This window comes from Anomalospiza imberbis, chromosome 1, assembly GCF_031753505.1.
Source record: "Anomalospiza imberbis isolate Cuckoo-Finch-1a 21T00152 chromosome 1, ASM3175350v1, whole genome shotgun sequence".
Classification (NCBI taxonomy): Eukaryota; Metazoa; Chordata; class Aves; order Passeriformes; family Viduidae; genus Anomalospiza; species Anomalospiza imberbis.
This window is the reverse complement of record NC_089681.1, coordinates 151,502,498-151,524,751: the sequence shown is the minus strand read 5'-3', so window position 1 is coordinate 151,524,751 and position 22,254 is coordinate 151,502,498. Positions and strand designations below refer to the sequence as shown.

At 53.1% G+C, this 22,254-nt stretch overlaps 1 protein-coding gene across 6 annotated transcripts in view; it reads right to left on the bottom strand.

The window, feature by feature from the left end:
- Positions 1-22,254, bottom strand: part of MAP4 (microtubule associated protein 4) — a 147,476-nt gene that overhangs the window by 16,417 nt on the left and 108,805 nt on the right. For 3 of the 6 annotated variants that reach the window (XM_068176517.1, XM_068176525.1, XM_068176531.1), the window contains 3 exons: positions 4,239-4,339; positions 3,168-3,380; positions 1,441-1,618 (listed from right to left, as the gene is read on the bottom strand). In XM_068176517.1, coding sequence (XP_068032618.1) covers positions 1,441-1,618; positions 3,168-3,380; positions 4,239-4,339 — 492 coding nt within the window. Of the gene's footprint in view, positions 1-1,440; positions 1,619-3,167; positions 3,381-4,238; positions 4,340-15,958; positions 17,829-22,254 lie in introns of those variants that run through there. The other 3 variants (XM_068176552.1, XM_068176541.1, XM_068176561.1) reach the window with 3 other exon arrangements.

Here is a 22,254-nt window from a genome sequence, read left to right as displayed (position 1 = left end):
CTTGAGGCCCCAGGGTACCTTCCACCCTCTGTCCCACCCCTGCTTCCACCTCACCCAGCACAGAACCCCGTGCTCTTCCCATTCCTGCCTTCCCTGTGCAATTCCAGACCCAGATCCAGATTTCTCAGCCTCCCCATGGAGTCCCCCAGCTGACCTCATCCTCCCTCACCCCACGGCCCTGCCTGTGCTCTGGCAGGGTCCCACCACGTTCCTGGTGCCACAGCCCTTTCCCCTGCACATCCTGCCTCTTGGAACAGCTCCCTGCAGCTCTGCATCGCTGCCTCCATCTCCTTTCAGATGTCAGCAGCAAACACTCCTTTGTTTGTGGCTCCCTTTGGGCAGCAGGAATGAGCCCAACTCATTAGAACAGATCCTGCATTCCCGGGTTCCTGTTTGCCTCCAAGACCACACAAAATGAGTTTTACCAGGCTGTCCACAGGATCAGACAGGACATGTGGCTCTTGGAATGTGCAACACCTTCTCTACACTTGATTAATTAGATTTTTCCCCAGAGCATAAAGTCTGGGATGCCCATCAGGCTGAATCCATCCCAACACAGCTAAAACATGACAATTCTTTTGGGAAAGCTGGGATAGGAATCCATGCTTTGGATTCAAACCAATCTGTGTCACTTCACACTTTTATTGACAAATTTGACAAAAACACTGAGGTCCAGTAATTTGAAAAGACTTGAGAAGACTTAACTATAATCTTATCTGATGTTAAATCTCTCAAGATCCATTAAAAGGAGTGAGAACAGTGTTAGCTTATCTAAAACACTGCTCGGGTTTCCTGTTGAACTCATGGGAAGTTCCCTCTTTAGCAGCAGTCTGAATGGGACACACACAGTTTTTGGATGAAGCTGATGTGATTTCAGCTCCAAATTCTTCCTGCTCTACTAAAAAACCTCCATGTCTGCTCAGCCCTTTTGGATTTCACACACCAGTTGAGGTGTTTCAAGTCCTCTTCCAAAGATTTGCTTTCCTGGGCTTTTATTTAGTGTTTATTCTGTTCCTATGGCAAAACAGGGAGGGAATAGAATGCCCACTCTTAATCAAGTGTGTCCAGTAATTGCATTAACCCTGGATCACACACAGGCAATCCAGGCTGGCCCTGAATGGAATTTGGAAGAGGAAGCCCTGGAGAGAAGAACACTTGAGCTACTGTCAGACTCCAGGCAACGATGGAGTGGCTTTTGAACACTTCCAGAGGTGGGGACTCCACCAGCTGTGCCAGGGCTGGACAGCCCTTTCCATGAAGGGACATCCCCAATATCCTGAGCCTCCCCTGGCCCAGCCTGAGGCCGCTCCCCTCCTCCTGTCCCTGCTCCCTGGCTGTCCCCTCCTGTCAGGGAGCTGTGCAGAGCCCCTGGTGCTGCTCAGCCAGGCGCCTGCAGCTGCTGAAGGACAGGTTATTCCAAGGGAAAGAGGGAGCACTCACACGTCGGCCTCTTGGGAGGAGCGGCCGCCGTGGTTTTGGCAGCGGCCGCTGCCGTCACCGGCGACGGCGCCGTGGTCCGGGGAGCAGCAGAGGAGCTCCTGGAAGGAGTTTTGGGAGTGGTGGAGGATGGAGGCTTGGAGAGGGAGGTTCTCTTCTCTGCGGGCTTCGCATCCGCAACCTGAAAAGGAACGGGCGGCGTCAGAGCGGCCGGAACGGCGGCGGCGGCGGCAAACACCGCGCTCAGCGTGAGGGGAAGTGCCAGGAGAGGCTGAATGAACAGGAATCCCTGAGATTCTTCAACACTTAATTAAGCCTGGCACTGCTGAAAGGTTTTAATGCAATTAAAATATAATTAAGGCGTGCAGAAGCGAGTGATGGTGTGGAGGGCAGGACACGGAGCACGGGCCCTGCGGAGGAGCAGCTCCCACCCAGGGCTGGCTCAGCTCTGATGCGTGGAGGCCTCTCCAGCTGGGAAGGAGGTTTTGATTTCTGGATAAAATGGAACCATCAGAACACCAGCAATGCTCCTGGGAGAGATTCCCATCCTCCAGGAGCAGCAATGCTCCCTAAGCTGCAATGTGCTTGAACAGTGGGGACATGAGAATCAGGGGTCCCCGGCCCATCCCTCACTTGGAAAACTCTTTCCTGCTGTCCCTGGTCAGGCACTTGTTTGTCAACTGCCTGATCTCTGAGGTATGAAAATGCTGAATTAATGGGAATAAATATTATTTTATCAAAAAGGGATTCAGAATGATACAAAAACTTGAACCAAGCCGAAGCCACCAGCTCAGAGAAAAGCACAGATTTACACCCGGGCTTTCATTTGCCTTCTGATATTTTTAGTTAGTTCTAAAAGACACTCAAAATGCAGTAACTTGAGCTTAATACAGCAGGAGTGGTGGTGTTCAGCCATCAATGAAAGCTTCTGCACCAGATTTTGATGTTCCTTTTCAAACCTGAATTCCTCTACTCTCTAAGATCACAAGTTAACACAGGGGACATTCAAGGGACACCTCCCATTCCTAACACATGGGGATTCCCTGCTTATCTGGAAGATGCAACACTGTCCATGAATCTTCTCTTTTGGGGAGTTACAGATCTCCAGAGTTTTCTAAGTGTTATCAGCGTTCTCTGCGCAGTTCTGCAGTGACCAGACATCATAAATGACCATTGGTGGGAAATACGGAGCGCTCACGTGGATTTGTTTTCCTTCAATATTCATATCAAAGGTCTCCAGTCAGCTTTCCCATGTTCTTGTCTGGATTTAGGAGTTGTACACAGAAGGAATTCCTGGCTGGGAGGGGCTGGGATGGAATTCCCAGAGCAGCTGGGGCTGCCCCTGGATCCCTGGCAGTGTCCCAGGCCAGGTTGGACACTGGGGCTTGGAGCAGCCTGGGACAGTGGGAGGTGTCCCTGCCATGGCAGGGGTGGCACTGGGTGGGTTTTGAGCTCCCTCCCAACCTGGCCTGGGATCCCTGATTCATGGCAGCTCATCAGGACGATCTCAGCACTACACTCAGGTTTAATTCTCCTCTGTGGTGACACAATTCAGTGCCAGGGACACGATGGCATCCCTGGGAAGCTGCTCCAAGCGCCGTGCAGCTCCCAACACACCGAGTGCCACTCCTGATCTCAGCCTAGCACAGGAATTCTGCCCTGCCCCGTGGGTGAGGAATTCTGCCCTGCCAGTGGGCCCTGGGCGCTCCCCAGAGCCAGGCAGTTCTTACCTTTGGTTTAGTCTCTTTTGGAGTTAGGGTGGAGGGACGGGTGCTGCTGGTGCCGGGGCGTTTGGAGGTGCTGCCTGGAGTAGGAGCTGCAGTTGGGCTCGTGGGCTTTTTGTTTGTGCCCGGGGTGGCCGAGCTCGGCCGCTTGGGGCTGGTGGTGGCCGAGGGCTTGGCTTTCGCTGCCGCCGGCTTTGCGGTGGAGGTGGATGCAGCAGGCTTTAGGGTTGGGCCAAAAAGCAAAATCCAGGATAAAACCAAAGAAATACAACAAAAAATAGCGCATTGTAAACCAAAACACTGAGCTGCAACAACAGAAAAGTGATATTTTAAAGGAAAATAATAATAATAATAATAATAATAATAATAATAATAAATTCTGTTTTCTGAGTGCAACAAAGACCGAAATGCAGCAGCCTCCGGGGCTGAGGGGGTTCTGCCATTCAATTCCAAACCAACAGGATTTATTTCAGCAGCATGGAAAGCAACAGAAGGAATGGCTGGTAAAGCTGGATTAGTAATTGGGTGCTCCTGGCATCCAGGGCAATCCACAGGCCGTGGCTTTCCAATTATGGGCACGCAGGGATTGCGAGCTCCAAATCCCCACGGGATCAGCTCCCGTGGTCACACGGGCAGGGCCTCGAGGGGACAGAGCCCCCGGCCCCCCCAGCCCTCCTGGGGGCACTCGGGGGGACACTGCTGGCGCTGGGAGCTCCTGAGAGCACAGCTCCAAAGCCAGAGGGGCCTGAGCAGAGCTCTGCGTGCACAGAAAGGTGCTGGGAACAACTCGCGGAGTATCGCTGAGCACAGGGGTTACTACATGTTTACTACGTGTTTACTACTGCTACAATCACCGCACCAGCCAGGGAATTCACTGAAATGAAGTTTCCACACTTTTATCAAAGTTTGCCACAGGCTGGGCCGTTGGCAGCTCCGAAGTGGATGGGTTTGCAGCAGGGAAAGGGCTCCCAGGTGGCAGCTCAGAAAGCAGAACTGGGGCTGGCACAGCTGAGGAAGCAGAAAAGCTGGCAAATAAAACCCGTGGAAGCAGAGGTGGGAGCAGGGAACAGCTCCTACCTTGGTCTTCTTCTCGGGGCTGGGGGGGAGCTCCTTGTTGGGAGGAGCTGTGATGTCGTTCCCGCTCACGGCCTCGGCTGCTTTGGCCTCCTCTGGCTTGGCTGGGGGAAGGAAGGGACATTTATTTGTAAGTTTAAGCTTTTTTTTTTAAAGATATGTTTTTTAGTTTACTGTTATTCAACACAGCAGCAGCAGGAAACAGAACTGACACAGCACAGGTTGGTGTTAGTGGAAAAGTTCCTAAACCCCAGAATACCTGCAGGAAGAAAGATTTTCCCTGCAACAGGACAGGTCCATCCAGATGCTGTTAAGATTCCAATTTCTCATATCATCCCAGTGGGAAAAGCCAGACAGCAGATGAAGGAAACCTGTGCTTTACTTTAAATAGCAAATCTTCTCATCTTTTCAGTTGTTACAAGAAATTGTTGGAATGTCCATGGTGAAGTTCTGACCTCTTCCAGGTTTTACACTTATCCTGGAGTGGGGTTCTGTTCCCAGCTATCCCTATTGTTACAGATGTTCCTGCTCAACCCTTCTTCTGCCCACATCCACAGCTGGAGTCCTCAGTGAGCAGGGAGGGTTCCCAGCAGCCGAAGGGAGCAACAGGAAAGGTCACACAGGTCACAGGTCCCAGCTCTGGATCCAACAGCACAAGGACCTGGAGCTGCTGGAGAGATCCAGAGGAGGCCTGGAACTGTTCCAGGGCTGGAGCCAGGCTGGGAGAGCTGGGAATGTTCCCCTGGAGAGGAGAAGCTCCAGGGAGAGCTCAGAGCCCCTTGCAGGGCCTGAAGGGGCTCCAGGAGAGCTGGAGAGGGACTGGGAACAAGGGACGGAGGGACAGGACACAGGGAATGGCTTTAGCTGAAGGAGGGTACATGTGGATTGTTTATTAAGAGGAAATTCTTCCCGGGGAGGGTGGGAGGCCCTAAAACAGAATTCCCAGAGCAGCTGGGGCTGCCCCTGGATCCCTGGCAGTGCCCAAGGCCAGGTTGGACAGGGCTGGGAGCAGCCTGGGACAGTGGGAGGTGTCCCTGCCATGGCAGGGGTGGGATGGGATGGTCCTTAATGCCTCTTTCCATCCAAACCACTCCAAGACTCCCACCAGAGCAGGAACACGGAGATCCCATTCTGGCAGACAGCATCACACCGACCTCGTCGGAGCTGTGCTACAGCACAGAGCTCAGAGCCAGCTCCAGGAAGGGCCAGTTTTCCCTGTGATTGTTCATTTTGGCCACTGTCACCTGAACTGTGACACTGGCTGGGGACAGTGAACACACCCAGGCTCTTCCCTGAGGGGCAGGAGAGCAGCACCCCCTCCTCGTGTCCTCTGGACAGCCAGAGCCCAGAGCACTGCCCTCCAACCCAACAAATCGTTCATTTAGGAGCAGTTTCCCCAGGTTTTCTCCCCAAACCCCTGAAATCCCACAGCAGCCCTTGGTGCTGCCCAGCACCAGAGGACAAGCAAGCAGCAGCTTCCCTAAAAATCACCTCCATGCCCTCCTTCCCCAGGGTGCAGCTGCACAACCACACTGCCCTGGGCTGGATCCTGTGCCAAGAGCCCAGCACAAATTCCTGCATCTCCCCTGTCATCTGGGGATTCAAATCCAGCCTTATCCGTGTTGGACACTGCTTTTTCTAACCCTGCAACAGATTGTGACAAGCCCGGGGTAAGGATTCCAGCAGTAAACAGCCTGTTCTCCGCATCTTTTGGAAATTACAGTTTCCATCCCCCGTTTTCCTGCTGGTCAGACTTGACAGGAGTGTCCCAGAGGATGGCTCAGTCCTGGTACAAGCCAGGAACATAAACTCACCCCGTGCCTCCCCCCCACCAGAGTATGGGTTGTTGTTTTTATGTTCTGACTCCAAGGTAAGCTCAGGATAAGCCTTTTTCCCCCCTGAATTGGTTTAACCCCTTCCTAGCCATCTGGCCTTCCAATTTTGCAGCACTGGGCTGAGCATCCTGGGCACATAAAAGAGGCTTGTGAAGGAAAACCAGCAAAATGTAGAGGCTGAACGCCTGCTTTCATGCGAAATCCTTAGGAATTGTGTCAGTTCACCTGGAAAACCCGTTTTTATTGCAGCTGATCTGCATTGCCTCCTCTCTACCTGATTCCTCCCCTGCATTTCTAGAATCCTTTCTCTTCTCCTCGTTTCACAGCAATGCCAGCAGCTCCCTCTCCTGAAAAACAACCTCCTGCCCATTCCCTTCTCTCTGCTTCCCTGCTTGGTTTGGAATCCTACCAGTCTCAAATATCCCCCACATCAAGGTGACTTCCCAGCTGCTGGAAGCTGCTGTCATTAATTATTTCAGCTAATTCAGCACCAACATTAAACCTCTGCCTGATGCAGCACCCTTGACAAGAATTCCCAGGATCAGGGAGTGCTCCACAAATCCTGTAACACCCAAAGGTTCAGGATCTGAACTCCAGCAGCTTCCATGTTTCTGAACCAATGACAACATGAATTTCATGTTATTTCATGTTGCTCAACAGAAGGTGAATAAAAAACACGACAGGACAAGGGGAATGGCTTCCCACTGCCAGAGGGCAGGGATGGATGGGATATTGGGAAGGAATTGTTCCCTGTGAGGGTGGGGCGGCCCTAAAACAGAATTCCCAGAGCAGCTGTGGCTGCCTCTGGATCCCTGGCAGTGCCCAAGGCCAGGGTGGACACTTGGAGCAGCCTGGGACAGTGGGAGGTGTCCCTGCCATGGCAGGGGTGGCACTGGATGGGCTTTAAGGTCCCTCCAAATGAAACCATTCCATGATTCTATTATTATTATTATTGTTGTTATTAAAAATTCAGGGGAACTGGGTAGAGACCTTCCCTACTTGAGGTGCTGTAACTCAGGCTTCCTGTCCCACAGACTCTGACATTCCAGGATACACAACCCTGCACCATCCCCCAGGGATTACAGAAGGAGAGAGGTTTGGGGTTTAATATTCATTTGTCCTGTGCTCATCAGGACATTTGCTCTCATTCATGGTTTAATTACGAGGGTGTTCTCAGAGCAGAGAACTGGGACCATTTCCTAGTTACAGGGAATATTAGGAAAAGCTGCCAAACCTTAATCAAATTTGTTCATTAGGCTGCAAGAATTACTTAGGAGACTTTTCAGTTTGCTTGCTCCCCCAAGCACAGCCAGAACCCCCTGGAAGATATTTGAAAGGCATTTTGTTGGAGCTGCTGTGCCCCGAGCTGGCTCTGCCGGCTCCTCGTGCTGCTCACCCCGCTGAGTCAGCACCGCCATGGAGCATCCCCAGGGAAAGGGGCTTCAAGGAGACAGGGAAGGACATTCCCATCTGGCATCTTCGGTGGATCCCTCCCAGGCACAGCCCTGCCATCAGCAGTTTTCTCTCCACACTGATGGCAGTGTGCTGCCCTCCATGGATGGCAGTGCCTCCACCCTCATCCCCTGTCCTCACCACTCCTGTTCCTACCGGTGAAAATCACACATCCCAAAATCACACATCCCAAAATCACACTGTTGGGATGTCCCACCAGTTTCCAAGAGCAGCACTGCCAGAAATGATTCCTATCATGATTCCTGTCAAGAAATCATTCCTGTCACTGGTGAGGCCCTGGCACAGGGTGCCCAGAGCAGCTGGGGCTGCCCCTGCATCCCTGGCAGTGCCCAAGGCCAGGCTGGACACTGGGGCTGGAGCAGCCTGGGACAGTGGGAGGTGTCCTTGCCATGGCAGGGGGTGGCAGGATGAGCTATAAGGTTCCTCCCAACCCAAACCAGCCTGAGAACAAATGACTCCACAATAACCCCTGAACCCACAAACTCCGGGATTTGGTTTGGGGTTTTACAGGCACCGGTGAGGAAGGAGCAAACTCCTAAGTGACCTTGTGTCTTCTGCAACTGCAACACCACGAGTCCTCCAGAGACATCCATGGGCTCAAACTCTGCAGCATTCCCTGGAACAGCCCCCCACCAGTGTCTGAGCCTCTTGCTGGTGGAGCCCCACGCTGTGGCCAGCTCCGTGGCCGGCTCCAAGCCACCCCAGGCCCATTCCCAGCCCACAGCCAGCTCTCAGGCTCCCGGAGCTGAGCACACCAAGGCCCCCACCAGCTGGAGGGGGCACACTCTGGGTTTATCCCACGTGGATCCATCCACCCCAGAGTGCTCGGTGCAGTGTGAGGTTGGCCAACCCAACCCTGAGCTGTGGCACACTCAGCCAAGACCAACCACAGAGCCCAGAGCACCAAAACCACGTCTGGCAAAGCCCCACTAAAGCCAACAAGTTAAGAAGCCTGATTTTAAAATAAATTTGTCTCCAGAAACGGGGTACTTGCCATGGCTGGATGAAGGACCCAGTGAACAACACCACGTGAGGTTTGGACAGAACTGGAGTCAGAGGGAACAAGACTCAGAGTAAATCAGCAGTGGTGACTTTTCGGAATCAATAGTAATAACGAGATGATCTGTGCCAAAACTACACCCAGGAAAGCAAGATTTAACTCCTTGTGCTAAAAGCAAACAGCAGCCTTCCTACAGATCTCAAAAATGGAAACTGTAACTCTCCGGCTTGCCCTGTTCCAGCAGTGAGCCACCAAACCCCACCAGTGAGGGACCTGTGCCTCCCAGAGCCAAGGCTGGGCTGGTGACACACACGGAGTGGGGACAGCCCTGCAGGGACACTCAGCCCCACCTGGGGTGGTGGCAGCCACCTGGAACGGGAACTCTGGGGCCTGAGGAGACTCTGAACGTGTTTTACCCTCCAACTCCCCCCTCTCTACTCGCTGCCCCTCTCCTGGGGGCTCCTCCCTGCAGCTGAGGAAGCTTTGGAAGAGATAAAGCCTGGCAGAACACAGCCCAACGGGCGAGGCAGTGGCTTTGAGAGCCTTTTCCCCAAAAGAACAGAGAGTGGATCAGCCCCTTCATCAGCTGTGGGAAGGCCAAAGGTGCCCCCAAGGCTCAGCATGGAGCAGTCTGTCCCTTATTTCCCCAAAACTTGCCAGTTTGGACACTGAGGGTCTCTCCAAGGGTTCCTGCCCAGCAGCTCAGCAGAACATCCCGAGGAGCCTCTGAGCACATCCTGCCAGTCAGCCAAGGGACTGCTGAGGCTGGAAAAGCCTCTCAGACCACGGAGTCCCACTGCCCCCAGCACTGCCCCCAGCACTGCCCCGTGTCCCCAGGGGCCACATCCACACTGCTTTTGAATTCCTCCAAGGAAGGGACTGCAGCTCCTCCCCTGGGCCAGGGCTGGGGAGCCTTTGTGGGGAGGAACTGGGAATGGCTCCCACTGCCACAGGGCAGGGCTGGATGGGATATTGGGAATTAGGAGTTGTTCCCTGGGAGGGTGGGAGGCCCTGGCACAGGATGCCCAGAGCAGCTGGGGCTGCTCCTGGATCCCTGGCACTGCCCAAGGCCAGGCTGGACAGGGCTGGGAGCTCCTGGGACACTGGGAGGTGTCCCTGCCATGGCAGGGCTGGGCTGGGATGGGCTTTAAGGCCCCTTCCAACCCAACCATTCTGGATCCCCGTGGCCTCAGCAGTCCAGCTGCAGGGACACCCCTCAGGTGACACAGGGACACTGAGCAGTCACGGGCTGGAGGAGCCCAAAGAGACTCCAAAGTCTGCATCCATGGGAGGGACACACCTGGATGGGCCTGGAACAGCCCCCTCTGCTTGCACAAGGCTTTGGGCTGGGGTTAAACCAGTCCAGTCCAGCCTAAGTGACTCCTGCCCCAGCTGCACAGAGGGGGTGCCCACCGTGCCCACAACTCCTCCGATGGCTTCCTGATGCCAAATCCTGATTATGGGTAACTAGAAATAGAATTCCTAACCAGAAGGAGGAGAAAAGCCCATCCCACTCACTCCTGGAAAAATCATCTCTGCCCATCCTGTGAACTCCAGTCTGGAAAGCACCTGCCTGTCCAGCAGCTCCTCAGCACAGGCAGCCATGGCCCACTGGAGTAACAGGACAAGGCAGGTTGGAGGGGACGAGGGGAGGTCATTTACCCCAATCCCCACTCCAGCTCCAGCTGGCTGCTCAGGGTGTGCTCAGTCTTATTCTGGGCATCTCCAGCAATGGAGATTCCACAGCTGGGGGCTTCTACTCCCACACCTGTTCACCCTCCTGGTTAGAAACAACAAAAAGCTAAAATCTCACAGTTCCCAAATTCCTGGCAGAAGCTGTTTTACAGCTTTGCTGAAATCTCTCACAAGTCACCCAGCATGGTTTGCTTGCAGCTGCTGCTGTTATTTTCGTTTGCTGACCCGTATTCTCATCCTGGAAAACCAGAACTGTCTCCTCTGTTTCACAACTTCCCTGTCACTGATGACTTTTCAGACAGCCAGAGCCTCCTCCCTCCCCGTGTTCCCTGTTCCAGGCTCGGGAGCCTCCTTTGGCCACTGCGAGCTCCTCCTCGCTGATTTACCTATCCCAGCTCTCACTCCAGAGAGCCCCTGGAGGACCAGGTGTGCATTGAGACATTGGACTCAAAGGCAAGCACATGGAATCATGGAATCCCAGAATGGTTTGGGATGGACAGACCCTAAAGATCATCAACCCCCTGCCATGGCAGGGACACCTCCCACTGTCCCAGGCTGCTCCCAGCCCTGTCCAGCCTGGCCTTGGGCACTGCCAGGGATCCAGGGGCAGCCCCAGCTGCGCTGGGCACCTCCCCACCCTCACGACCAGGAATTTTTTCCATTTATCTTCACCTGACCTTGCCCTAATCTTTCAAACATTAGGATTTAGGAATTGACAGAGTTTTTTCTTTTGCTCTCTCTCTTTCTGGATTCCTACAACTTCCCGTGCTGGAGGAGAGCCACACAGAAGCATCCTTATGCCACCTCCACCCTGCGAATCCAGTGCACGGAGCCCCAGCTCGAGTGAGGTGATGCTGAGTGAAGCCAGGAGGGAGCAAACACAAACCTTCAGTCTTGGGTAACAGCTCTCACAAAAGCTGCAGCTCTGTGTGAAAAAACCCAAACAGGCACGAAACCTGAAAAGCTTTGCTGTTTGTACCCCCTGGAGAAGTAAAATGAGGTAACAGCACTTACAGGAATGTACCCAGGAGGATCTTTCTGAAGTTAAACCGTGTTACTGCACTGTTTTATAACTCACAGAGCCCAGGAGCAACGCCCGTGTGCAGCTCAACACCAACCAGCAGCTTAGGAAAGAGCAAGAGTTCCCAAAAATCCATCCTCCATGCCCAAAGGAAGACCCTGGTAGAACCTATCTTGGCTCCTCTCAAAAGGCCAGAAGTGTTCCTGTTCTCTGGCCCCACGGTGGGCAAAGGCTGGATTTGTAACCCCATTCTGCTTTTTGGGACTGTTGCACCTCGTGTCCCATCCAGAGGGTGCTGGGCACTGCCCAGGCTCCCCAGGGAATGGGCACATTCCCAACCCTGCCAGAGCCCCAGGAGAGTTTGGACAGCACTCCCAGGGATGCACAGGCTGGGATTTTGGGGTGTCTGTGCAGGGCCAGGGGTTGGATCAATGATCCCTGTGGGTCCCTCCTGCCTCAGGACATTCCACATTTTTCTGTGATTCCTTTCTCCCTCTAATAAACGAGGTTTCCGTGGATGTTTGAGGCTGTATCCCCCAAATGCTGTCCCTCCCAGCTGTCCCTCTGGCTCTGTGTGGCAGGTCCCTGTGTCACCTGCCCTGCCCGCAGCTGCAGCCCAACGTGAACCAGGCCAGGCATCATCCCCAGATCCCCAGCCAGGGATATTCAGCAGGCTAAGCTCAACTAAAACATCATTCACTGAAACAGCTCCATAATTCTCATTGGGATTAGAGTCATCAGCTGAAAATCCATTAAGAGAAATAGATTAAGCAATAAGGCAATGACCATCCTTGTCTTTACTCTCTCTCTTGAACGTAAACAAGCCCTGGAACAAAACCTGCTCATGTGGAACCACGGAGAGGCACCAGCTCCTTCCTCATCCATCAGCTCCTTCCTCATCCATCAGCACCCCAAAGGAGCGGCTGCATCCCAAAAACCACCCTCAAATGAAGCCCTTTTGTCTATGGCAACCTGCAATTCCTGGTGTTTCAGAGCAGAAAACAGTTCGGGGAGATGCCAAGGCAGTGAGAGAAGGCAGCAGGTGAAGGCAGTGCTGAAGGACAGCACTTCTGGCAGGGACAGCGCTGGAGGTGACACTGGGTACAAATAAATGCCAGTAAATCACACAACGCTCAAGTGTCAAACCTGCCCTTAGTGCTGGGAACAACTCAGCCACTTGTCCAGGGAGATTTGATTCCTGAGGGAGCTGGGCAGGTCCTGGGGCTCAGCTCTGATCAGGACTAATCTGCAGGCAGGATCTCCTGGCTGAAAATACCCACAGTGGGCACGCCAGGGGTTGGACCGGGAGCGCCTTCAGGGCAGCTTTTAAAAGGAAATTGAACTCAAATTAAATGGAATGTGCCATCACCAGATGGGCTTCCAGGTCCCTTCCAATCAAACCACCCTGGGATTCTGTGATCACACCAACACCCACCTGTCTGCAAGGAAGAGAAGTTTTATGTACAATTCCACTAATTCTTTCTATGAAAAGAACACAAGAGGAGCAGATATTTAGCAAAAAAAATCCCACAACCCTGGGTGGGCAGAACCAAGGAAGTCTGCTTTAAGTGGAGATACCACCCAAATGATTTGGATCAGGCTGCACAATTCTTTAAAGTATTTTTAGGATGATAACAGGTGCAAGTGACAGAATTTGCTACCCCAGTGTGAGCGCCGAGGTCAGGGTGAACAGACAGAGCAGGCAGAAAAAGAGAGGGGTTAACAAAAAGCAGGAAAAACCTCTTTCTGTCAGATAAATGGATCCATTGAGCACTTTGCCTGGTGAGTGGATGGAGACCTGCAAGGTGAGTGCTGAGAGGAGGCAGGGAGGCTGATCAGGATCTCAGGGTAGGGAACTGAGTGTGAATGAATTGCACAGGAGGGATTTAGCAGCAGCTCCACCTCCCAGCCAGCACTGCCTGCTGGGGAGTTATTTTTACTATAACCACCTTTCTGCTGATTAACGGGGGAGAGGGAAAAATCCTCAGCACAGAAAGTTGGAAAGCGTTTCAGGAACATCTGAGGAATTTCTGTCTGGTTTCTCTTGCATTCTGAAAATCCTCTAAACTGCACATACAGAAAACATTTAGTTGCATTTACTGCTCTGTTTGCTTCCAGGAGGGGATAAACCCAGAGATTAAAAGAGTAAAAACTACAAAGAGTAGAAAACAAGTTTTCAAATTCTATGATATTGATGCCTGTGAGAGCTCTGCCAGCTCAGTCATCTCTGTATCAGCTCACCCAGACCTGTGATCGTAAGGACAACAAACAAGCTTTCATAATAAAGATTGCAAAAGCAACATTTTAAACCAAATGCTAATAAACCCTTGGCAATCTGAATAAGCCATCTGCAAAACACAACCCAGCCAGAACACTGGGAGCACTCCCATCTCAGTGACCTTTCCATCACTGATGCTCAGCCCCTCTGGGGAAAACATGTCAATCCACTCCAGATGAGGTTTTAAATATTTTGTCTGCTTTAAAGATCCCACAGAGCTGTGCTTTCAAACAGCTGCCTCTTGAGCTGCACAGAATTCACCAGCCAAGCCAAACTGGGGTTCCCATTTGCCCAAAATATGAACTTTGTTGCTGATTTGTCTTGTAGTTAGAGCTTGGTGTCAGGACAGGTGTTGGCAAATCCCACCACCCCAGAAAAACTGGGATGTGAAAAGTATCAGCAAACCCCTAAAACTGTGACATGAAAAGTGTCATCAAACCCCAAAAACCCTGAGACATGAAAGATGTCAGCAAACCCCCAAAAAATCTGTGACACGAAAGGTGATGGCAAGCCCCTTCACCCCAAGAACTCTGTGACAGGAAAGGTGTGCACAAATACATCATTTTTGGGATTCTTTCTGCTCCACATTTGCTGCCAACATCTCTTTACTCCTGCCATGTTTCAGTTCCCAAGACAAGTGATGACCCTCTCATGTTTAGATACAAAATCAAGCCCAGGTAACCACAGAACACGAGGGTCTGACCTGAGCCCAAGGGAACATCCCCAGGTGTCCCATCCAACCTTGGCTCGAGCCAGGACCTCCCTGGGACCACCACAGGGCAGCCAGTGGCTCCCACCTGCCTGCCAGGAGCTGACAGCTCGGCTCAGGCTCCGAGGAGCCAGGGCTGCACTCCTGAGGTGCTGCCACCACTCCAGTCAGGGCTACCTGAGCTCATTAAAATCTATCCCTCCAGCCCTGGTGAGGAACCAGGGAACACTGAGAGGATGGAAAGGGAAGAATCCCATCCTCAGCACTCCATCCCTGGCAGGGCCCAAGGCCAGGCTGGATGGGGCTTGGAGCAACCTGGGACAGTGGAAGGTGTCCCTGCCCATGGCAGGGGTGGCACTGGATGGGCTTTGAGGTCCCTCCAACCCAGCCCATCCTGGGATCCTGTGGCTCAGTGAAAAGGTGAGACACGTTGGCACATCACAGAGGGGAATTTGTACTACCCAGATATGAGACTGGGAACTGAAGCATCTAGAGAAATAATCAGAGAAGGCAGAACTCTACTGAGGCACTGCAGTGGTGAGTGACCGCTGGCTGCAGGGTGATGACCAGAGCCTGGCGCGGGCAGCGAGAGCCGCCTGAGTGACCATGGGGTGTCACTCACACACCACAAACCCAGAGGAGAACAAACCCATGGCTGTGTGAGCACAGCCCCTCGGGGACTGCCCTGCCCCGCTCAGAGAGCTCAGCTCACTCCAGGAGTTCTGGGGCTCCACCTGAGGAGCTCACTACCCTGCACACCTGGGTTTTACCCTCCCCTCCCTCGACAACGTGAGTTTCCATTTTACATCAGCCCTCCGAGGGGCTGACAAACCAGCTGGCTACAAAAGGATGCAAAAATTCTCTTGCAAATCTTTTGTCTTTATCCCCTGACACATTTTCTCTCCTCTCGTTAATGCGGGCGACAGACAAAGCACAAACACCGTCGTCGCATCCAAAATCTGGGGGAAAAGCAGGTTTATTGCTGGCTGGGGCTGGCAAGGGGGACACAGAGATGTTGTTCCAGGCGGGAGAACAAAGATTAACTACTCTTCTCACAGATTTTAAATCCGGGAAGAGTGACCTCATACACCACAGCACCATTGAAACAACAAACCCCACAGATTACAACAAGCTGCTATTGACCCTTGGAATGGGAACGGCTCCATTCAAACGGGGGATTTGGGAAAGAGCTTCCAGAAAGTGACAGGGAAATTCCACTTTGAATTTCAGCAGCACCGGCAAGAGCTTAACTCCATAAATCATTGCACCCATCACTCTTGTGCTCCCCTCAAACAGAGTGCCAGAAGCTTACGGGAAAAGCACAATCTGCAGATTTTTTTGGCAGGGGCTGAAAGGTTTTAACTTTGCTATCACCCTGCTCTCACAATACAGCTCGTGATCTGGGGCTCCTCTGCTCGGGGGAGGTGTGGCAGGAGGGTACCCAGGGGAGACCGGTGGGGATGCCGCGATGAGAATATCCATCGCTCCAGTTTAGGATCCCGACAAGCCATTAACAGCTGCTGCTGCACCAGACGCTGTGCAACCAGCCAGGCAATTAATTTCCCCCTTTCCCCCTCCATTTCTACCGGTACAGACCCATCCTTTGTTCTGCCTGCCGAGCGCGGCCGGTGCCGGGCTCCCAGGTGCACCCTCCGCGGCACTTCCCAGCTCCTGTCCGCTCCCTGCCCCAGAGGTAAAAATCAGTAACATACCATCACGTGGTAAATCTCCTTGCTTGGGAGACGGAGAGCTCGGCACACTGCTGACCTGGATTTCTTTCCTCTCCAGAGGAGCCGTTTTGCCGGGCTCCAGCTCGGCGCCTTTGCTTTTGGGAGCATCGAGCCCCGGCGCTCCATCGCCGCCGTTCCTCTTGTCCCTCTTGCCCGCCGCCTCCTGCCGCTCTTTGTCCTGGCTGCCGAGCTCGGGGATCTGCTCCAGCTTGCTGTGGAACACGCTCGGGCTGCCCAGCTCTTTCTTGAGCGAGTTGCTGCCGTTCCACTCCTCTCGCTTCTTGGCGGCCGGCTCCTCCCGCGCCGGGGCCGGGGGCTGCGCGCCGGGGCCGGGGCTCGGCGGGGCCGCGGGGCCGGCCACGGCCGCCTGCTCCTCCGCCACCGTCAGCGACCTCTTCATCGGCGAGCTCGGCTTGCCGGCCGTGGGGCTGCGGCTCTGGGTCAGGCTGCTATTAGGAGAGAGCAGCCCAGTGGCGACGTCTTCTCTAAGCACCGGCTCAGGGTATTTATCGGCCAGGTTAAGGGTTAGGGGCACCGACAAGTGAGAGCACTCTGACATCGCACGCCTCATCGCCTTCCTCTGGTGGGCAGCCCTGGCCAGCAAACTGCCCTCAGAGCCCAGCTGCTCCTCCATCTCCTCCTCCACCTCGGGGCTCTCGCTCAGGTCACCGCTTTTGGACTCGTCCTGGGCCAGCTCCACCGTGGTGGTCGGAGGGGCCGCTTTGGCTGCGGGAGTGGGGCAAGAGAGCCCGCTCTGCCCGTAGCTGTCGTTAACCACCCCCAGGACACAATAGCCGGGGGCTCCATCTTTTTTCACGGCCGCTTCTTTAGACCCCGAGCCGTTCGGCAGGATAGGCTGGAAACTGGGGTTCCAGACGCTGATTTCCTGCTCCTTCATGTATTTGCCGGGATCGCTCTCCGGCACGGATAGATGGGGCAGCTTTGGCTCCGGCTGGCACTTGGTCTCCATCCCAGCCTTACCCACGGCTTTCTCCTGGTCGGTGATGGCTTCATTTCTACCCAGCCCAGGACCGCCTTTCTCGGCTCCTGCCTGTCCCACGCGGAAATCGGTGGCTTTAGGGTTCCCGAAGTTGCCTTCTGCAGGAGGAAAGGTTTCCGAAATCAAGGACCAGCTCTCAAGGTGACCTGCAGCCGCCTGGTATTTCTTGCCCGGCACCTCAATTTCTCTTTTGTCCTTCTGGGCTATTTTTAGCTCTTTGTCTAGTTTTCCCTCGAAGAAGCAGAGCTTGTCCTCATCCGTGAAACCGGCGTTCTTAACGAGCCCGTCCTTAATCGGTCCCCCCGAGTTCACGTTCAAGCCAATCTCGTTCAGCTTCCCCTCGGTCCTCTGCCACTCGAATTCGGTTTTGCCGAAGTCCTTCGGGGACTCCATGCGGTGGAAGGCGGCCGGGAAGCTCTCGGGGCTCTTGCCCTTGCCCAGCGGGCTGTACTCGGGCTGCTGGTTGGAGAGGGACATCGCGGCGGCTCCGCGGCTCCGCTGCAGCGCTCGGCGCGCCGGGCTCGCTGCCGTGACGACACGGCGTGCCCCCGGTATTCGTGACAAACCCCGTCCTCCCCACCCCCTGCGCCGTCGCCTTCGCTTACTGCAGGCAGCCACTAGTTCAAAAGAAACCGGCAGGTTGCATCCTTTTGTGGAGAATCCTCAGGAATGCACTTGGGGAAGGCGAGCGCCCGGCCCTGGGCTGAGGCTGCCCTGGGTTTATCGGCTCGGGGGAAGGGTTTTTCTGTCAGCAGCCTTTGGGGGGTCCCGACACGAGTGGGGGAATTTCGGCTCCTCCTTTTGCTCTGCCAAGCTCTGCCGTGATCGATGCTTTTATCGGTATCAATTCCTGCTGATGAGCCATTCCAAGAACACGCAGGACCCAAGGTCAGCGCTTCCCCTGCCAACGAAACCAAAGCACGGCCCCCCCAGCCCAGCCCCAACAGCACGGTGCAGAATGAGCTCTTTCAGCACAAGGGCTTTGTTTTCTGTGAATTTTAATATATTCTTCGGGAGTCAACAGTGATCACAAGTCCTGCTGTAATGAGGATTTCACAATTCACAAACCGGATCGCTCCCGTAAGCAAGAGGACAAAGCTGAAAAGGATGGGATGGGATGTGTTTGGAAAGGTCCTGGAGTCTCAAATGCAGCAAGATTCATTTTAATTATATATTTTTTAACATGAACACATCTTACAATATTTTTAGCTGGTTTAAAGATGCCACATATCTGTATTTTGAAACTCCTGCCTCTTTGGGTCCACAGAATCTGCCAGACAAGCCAGACATGTGCCCCAGTTGTCAAAAATACAAACTTCATTGCTTGTTATCCTGGTTGCAGGTGATTTTTTTTCTGTCACCCTTCATCCACACCAGCACTGCACACTTTGTGTTGATCCATCCCAGCCCAGCCTCAACACCTCTGATGTGCCCCCCTCAGCCACCTCTCCAGCTCCTTCAGCTGGGAGTCATTTGGACACCATTCCCCTGGTTAAAGCGGGCTGCAGGTTGCTCAGAGGCTGCATTAGCACCAAACTGCAGATTCAGCTTTTATTCTTAAGTGTCTGGTGCAGCTTAATCCTTGACTGAGGCAGATTTTGCTCTCTGAACCAGGGTCACAGCATATGAACCATCCCAGATACTGCCACACTCCGCTCTGGAGAAAATGTCCTTAGAGCTCGTGGAAAAGGCCTCCCCTGCTTGAGTTGAACTGAAAGAAATGTATTTTTATACCCAGAGCCTGCAAGTTCCACTACGCCCCCTGAATTGAACCTGCTGTGAGAAATGCTACAATCCACACATTTATCTGCTTGTATTTAAGCTTGGGATTTAAGGCACTGCTATATTTAAAAACAATGACTAAGGAACTGTAAGTTATATGAATCTTTCCTGACAGCCTCTAATTAACCAGAATAGTTCCACCCACAACCTTCACTTCTCAAAGAGCCTCAACAATTTCTCTCTGCTTTAAAATATTCCGAGGTGTCTTGCTGTGGGAAACGGGCTCTCAGCTCACGGCTCGTGCTCTCCCTCCTCCCTGATGTAGGACTAATGTTTGCAAGCACTTGTTCACTCTGAAAGTACTGACTGTGCTCCCCAATCTGGCAGGCCCTGAGTTCCTCTAATCCCGTGTAATTACTGTTATTCCTCCATTGCTCATTCAATCCAAACCAAGATTTTTTTACAGGAAATCTCAATCCACCAGAGATCCCTTAAAGCACTTGACCAGGAGTGAGGGCAGCCCTATAAAGCTCTCTGAAACCACCTAGGAGCTTTTTATTTGATTTTTTTTTTTTTATTTTTTAAAGCAAATATCTATAATTTCTAACAGAGGAGAAAACCCTCTCTGATTTCAGGGCTGGTACTTCAGAGCCTGGGATCGTGGAAGGGATTTGCATCACAGGGAAGAAAAGCCTGACTCCACGTCAGTGCACAGCCAGTAACAGCCCCCACTGCTGCCTTATTAAATAATATTTTCTAATGCAAGAAATGAACCACAGTCAATACCTGGGATGCTCAGAAGCAGGAGAATGCTTAGCTATGAAAAATGTCCAAAGTCAGCCAGTATTTAATCTCTCAGGACATTAATGGAGGTAATGCAGAGTTCATACGCTGAGAGCTTCCTCCTGCCCACAGCATGCTGCTCCCAGAGCCCTGCCCAGCTCCAGTGCCCTGGCCTCTATCTTCTACCCAGTCCATTTCTTCTAATTTCCATTTATGAATACTCTGCCTCTGAAGCTGTGCCACGGTGGTTGTGCAAGGCCAGGAGTGGCCACTCGCTGTGACCAGCAGCTCTCCCACCAGAGCTTTGCTCCCTCTTGTTCATTTAGATTCCCATAAACCTTAACTTCTCTGAAGAATTAAAAGGCAAACTGGTCAGTGAAGATGAGCCAGAAAGGGTGGAAGGACGTTCAGAATACAGAATTGGGAAGATTTTGAATGTGACTCAAGTAAGGGAGGGTCTCACTGGAGCAGAGCTGGGTTGGAAGGGAGAGTCAGATACCCTCAAAGGAGCCCCCACCACTGCTTTTACCCTCAGCTCAACAAGGAGGAACATTTCCTACTCTTCAAGTACCAAATCTGAGGTTTCCCTCTCCTCTGGGCTCCCCACCACCTTTCATGTCAGGCAGGAGCAGTGACACCATTACAAGATCCTGCAGATCAGCCTCAGTCCAGCTCTGCACGTGGAGCTTCCCCCACTGCCTGAGGGTCCCCACTCCTCCCAGAGGTGAGAGAGCCTGGTCTCGAGGAGCAAGGCTCTATTTTGCCTGTTCACAAGGAGCAAGGCTCTATTTTGCCTGTTCACAAGGAGGAAGGCTCTATTTTGCCTGTTCACAAGGAGGAAGGCTCTATTTTGCCTGTTCACATCCTTTTATCCCCATTAAACCCTGTCCTTCCTTGCAGGCGGAGCTGACAGGACCAGCCTGCCCGGGATGCTGAGCAGGCCCAGCACAGTCTCAGTGCCAGCACCAGCCTCTGCAGCCACCCAGATCTACTGGGATGCTTTCACTGATCCCTTTCCCAGGGCAGCCATCCCAAAGGATGCCTGAGCCCTCCCTGGGCTGCTCCAGGTGGAGCTGGGCTGTGCCAGGCCCCGGAGCAGGCGGAGATCACTACATCCCACGTCAGCTCTGGTACCCAATCTGCAGCCTCCCAGCCTCAGCAGATGAATCAGCCTAGTGCTTCTATTTTTGCTTCACTCCCGAAGCTATTACTTATCCCTGCTAATGCTCTGGGTTTTTTTTTTTTTTTTTTTTTTTTGCTTTAATCTAACACAATCGTTTCTGTGCAGCCTCTTGCACTGGTTTCTAAGGCAACATCACTTTCCAGGATGATGAGCTCCTCCGTGCCAGCATGGTTGGTGTGGTCTCTAATTAAGAGTTATTACCAAGAACAGCAATCAGGGCGAGCAGGGCCACGAGGACATGCTCTGTGTGCCCAGGAACCTGGGGTTTGCACACCCCTGCCCCGTGTGCTCACACACACACACACACACACGGGTTGTAGAACCAGCCTGACACCCCTGCTCAAGTCACGCTTCACTTCTTCCCACAGGCTGCAAGAACCCAGGCTGAAGGATAAAACTGGAATATTTAGGATTCTGACCACCAGAACCTTGCACTATAAGCTTAACATTGCAAAGGTGTGGAGTTGTACAAACCTTAAACACAGCCTCATGTTCTATGGGACGGGTCATTTACAGATCAAATCCTGCTTTAGAATTTACATCAGAAATCAGAGATCAGCCAAAACCAGAAATCAAACGCACTCAGAGTATTTCCAACTCAATATTTGCTTTTTGTGGGGGTATTTCATAGAGGAAACTGAGTAGAGGCAACACAAAGTTCACCAAATGATGCACAAGCCACAGGCTGGCAACGTCAGCCAGGGAAAGAGGTTTGGAATTCAGATTTCCCAGAAAGTTACACAGCATCACTAAGGAAATGTGGTCAGCAGCCTCAGCCTGGCAGACTCTGCAGCCAGAAGTGGATTTGTTTCGCTCCCAGCTTTTCTTGAAAATCTGAGAGTCAAGGATGAGCAGGAATATAAAATAAAGGCAGGAGATCAACCTCAGGAAGGCTGGCCAAGGACCAGCTCCAAGGGAGAGCTGGGCATGGCTGCATCCAGCTGGAGAGGAACCAGAACCGGTGCAGCAGGGTGGGAAACCAGCTGGGGAAAACCAGGGGCATCTGCATGGGATCAGCTGCTTTGGGCAACCCCAACAGAACACAGAGCTGTGGGGTGGGGCAGGACAGGGAGGGGGGATTTAGACGGGATATTGGGCAGGAATTCCTGGCTGGGAGGGTGGGGAGGGTGCCCAGAGCAGCTGTGGCTGCCCCTGGATCCCTGGCAGTGCCCAAGGCCAGGCTGGACAGGGCTGGGAGCAGCCTGGGACAGTGGGAGGTGTCCCTGCCATGGCAGGGGTGGCACTGGATGAGGTCTGAGGTTCCTTCCAACCCAAACCATTCAGGGATTCTGTGATCCTATTGTATCAGAGGCCCCCGAGCACCCAGCACTGCAGAGCTGTACCTCTGGAAAAACATCCTGTAAGCTCAGCTCAGCTCAGCTTTTAGCCAGGGACAGAAGCAACACCTCCACAAGACCTTCTGTTCAAGCTGAACCAAACACACACCAGGGCCAAGGGCAGGGGAGCAGCCCAGGGCCAAGGTCCCCTCTCAAACCCGTGTGACGCTGACAGAGAACTGCCTGGTGACACCATGTGGGGCTCAGCTCCCTCACACACCCCCCTGGGATAACTACCAGCTCTTTAATTAAT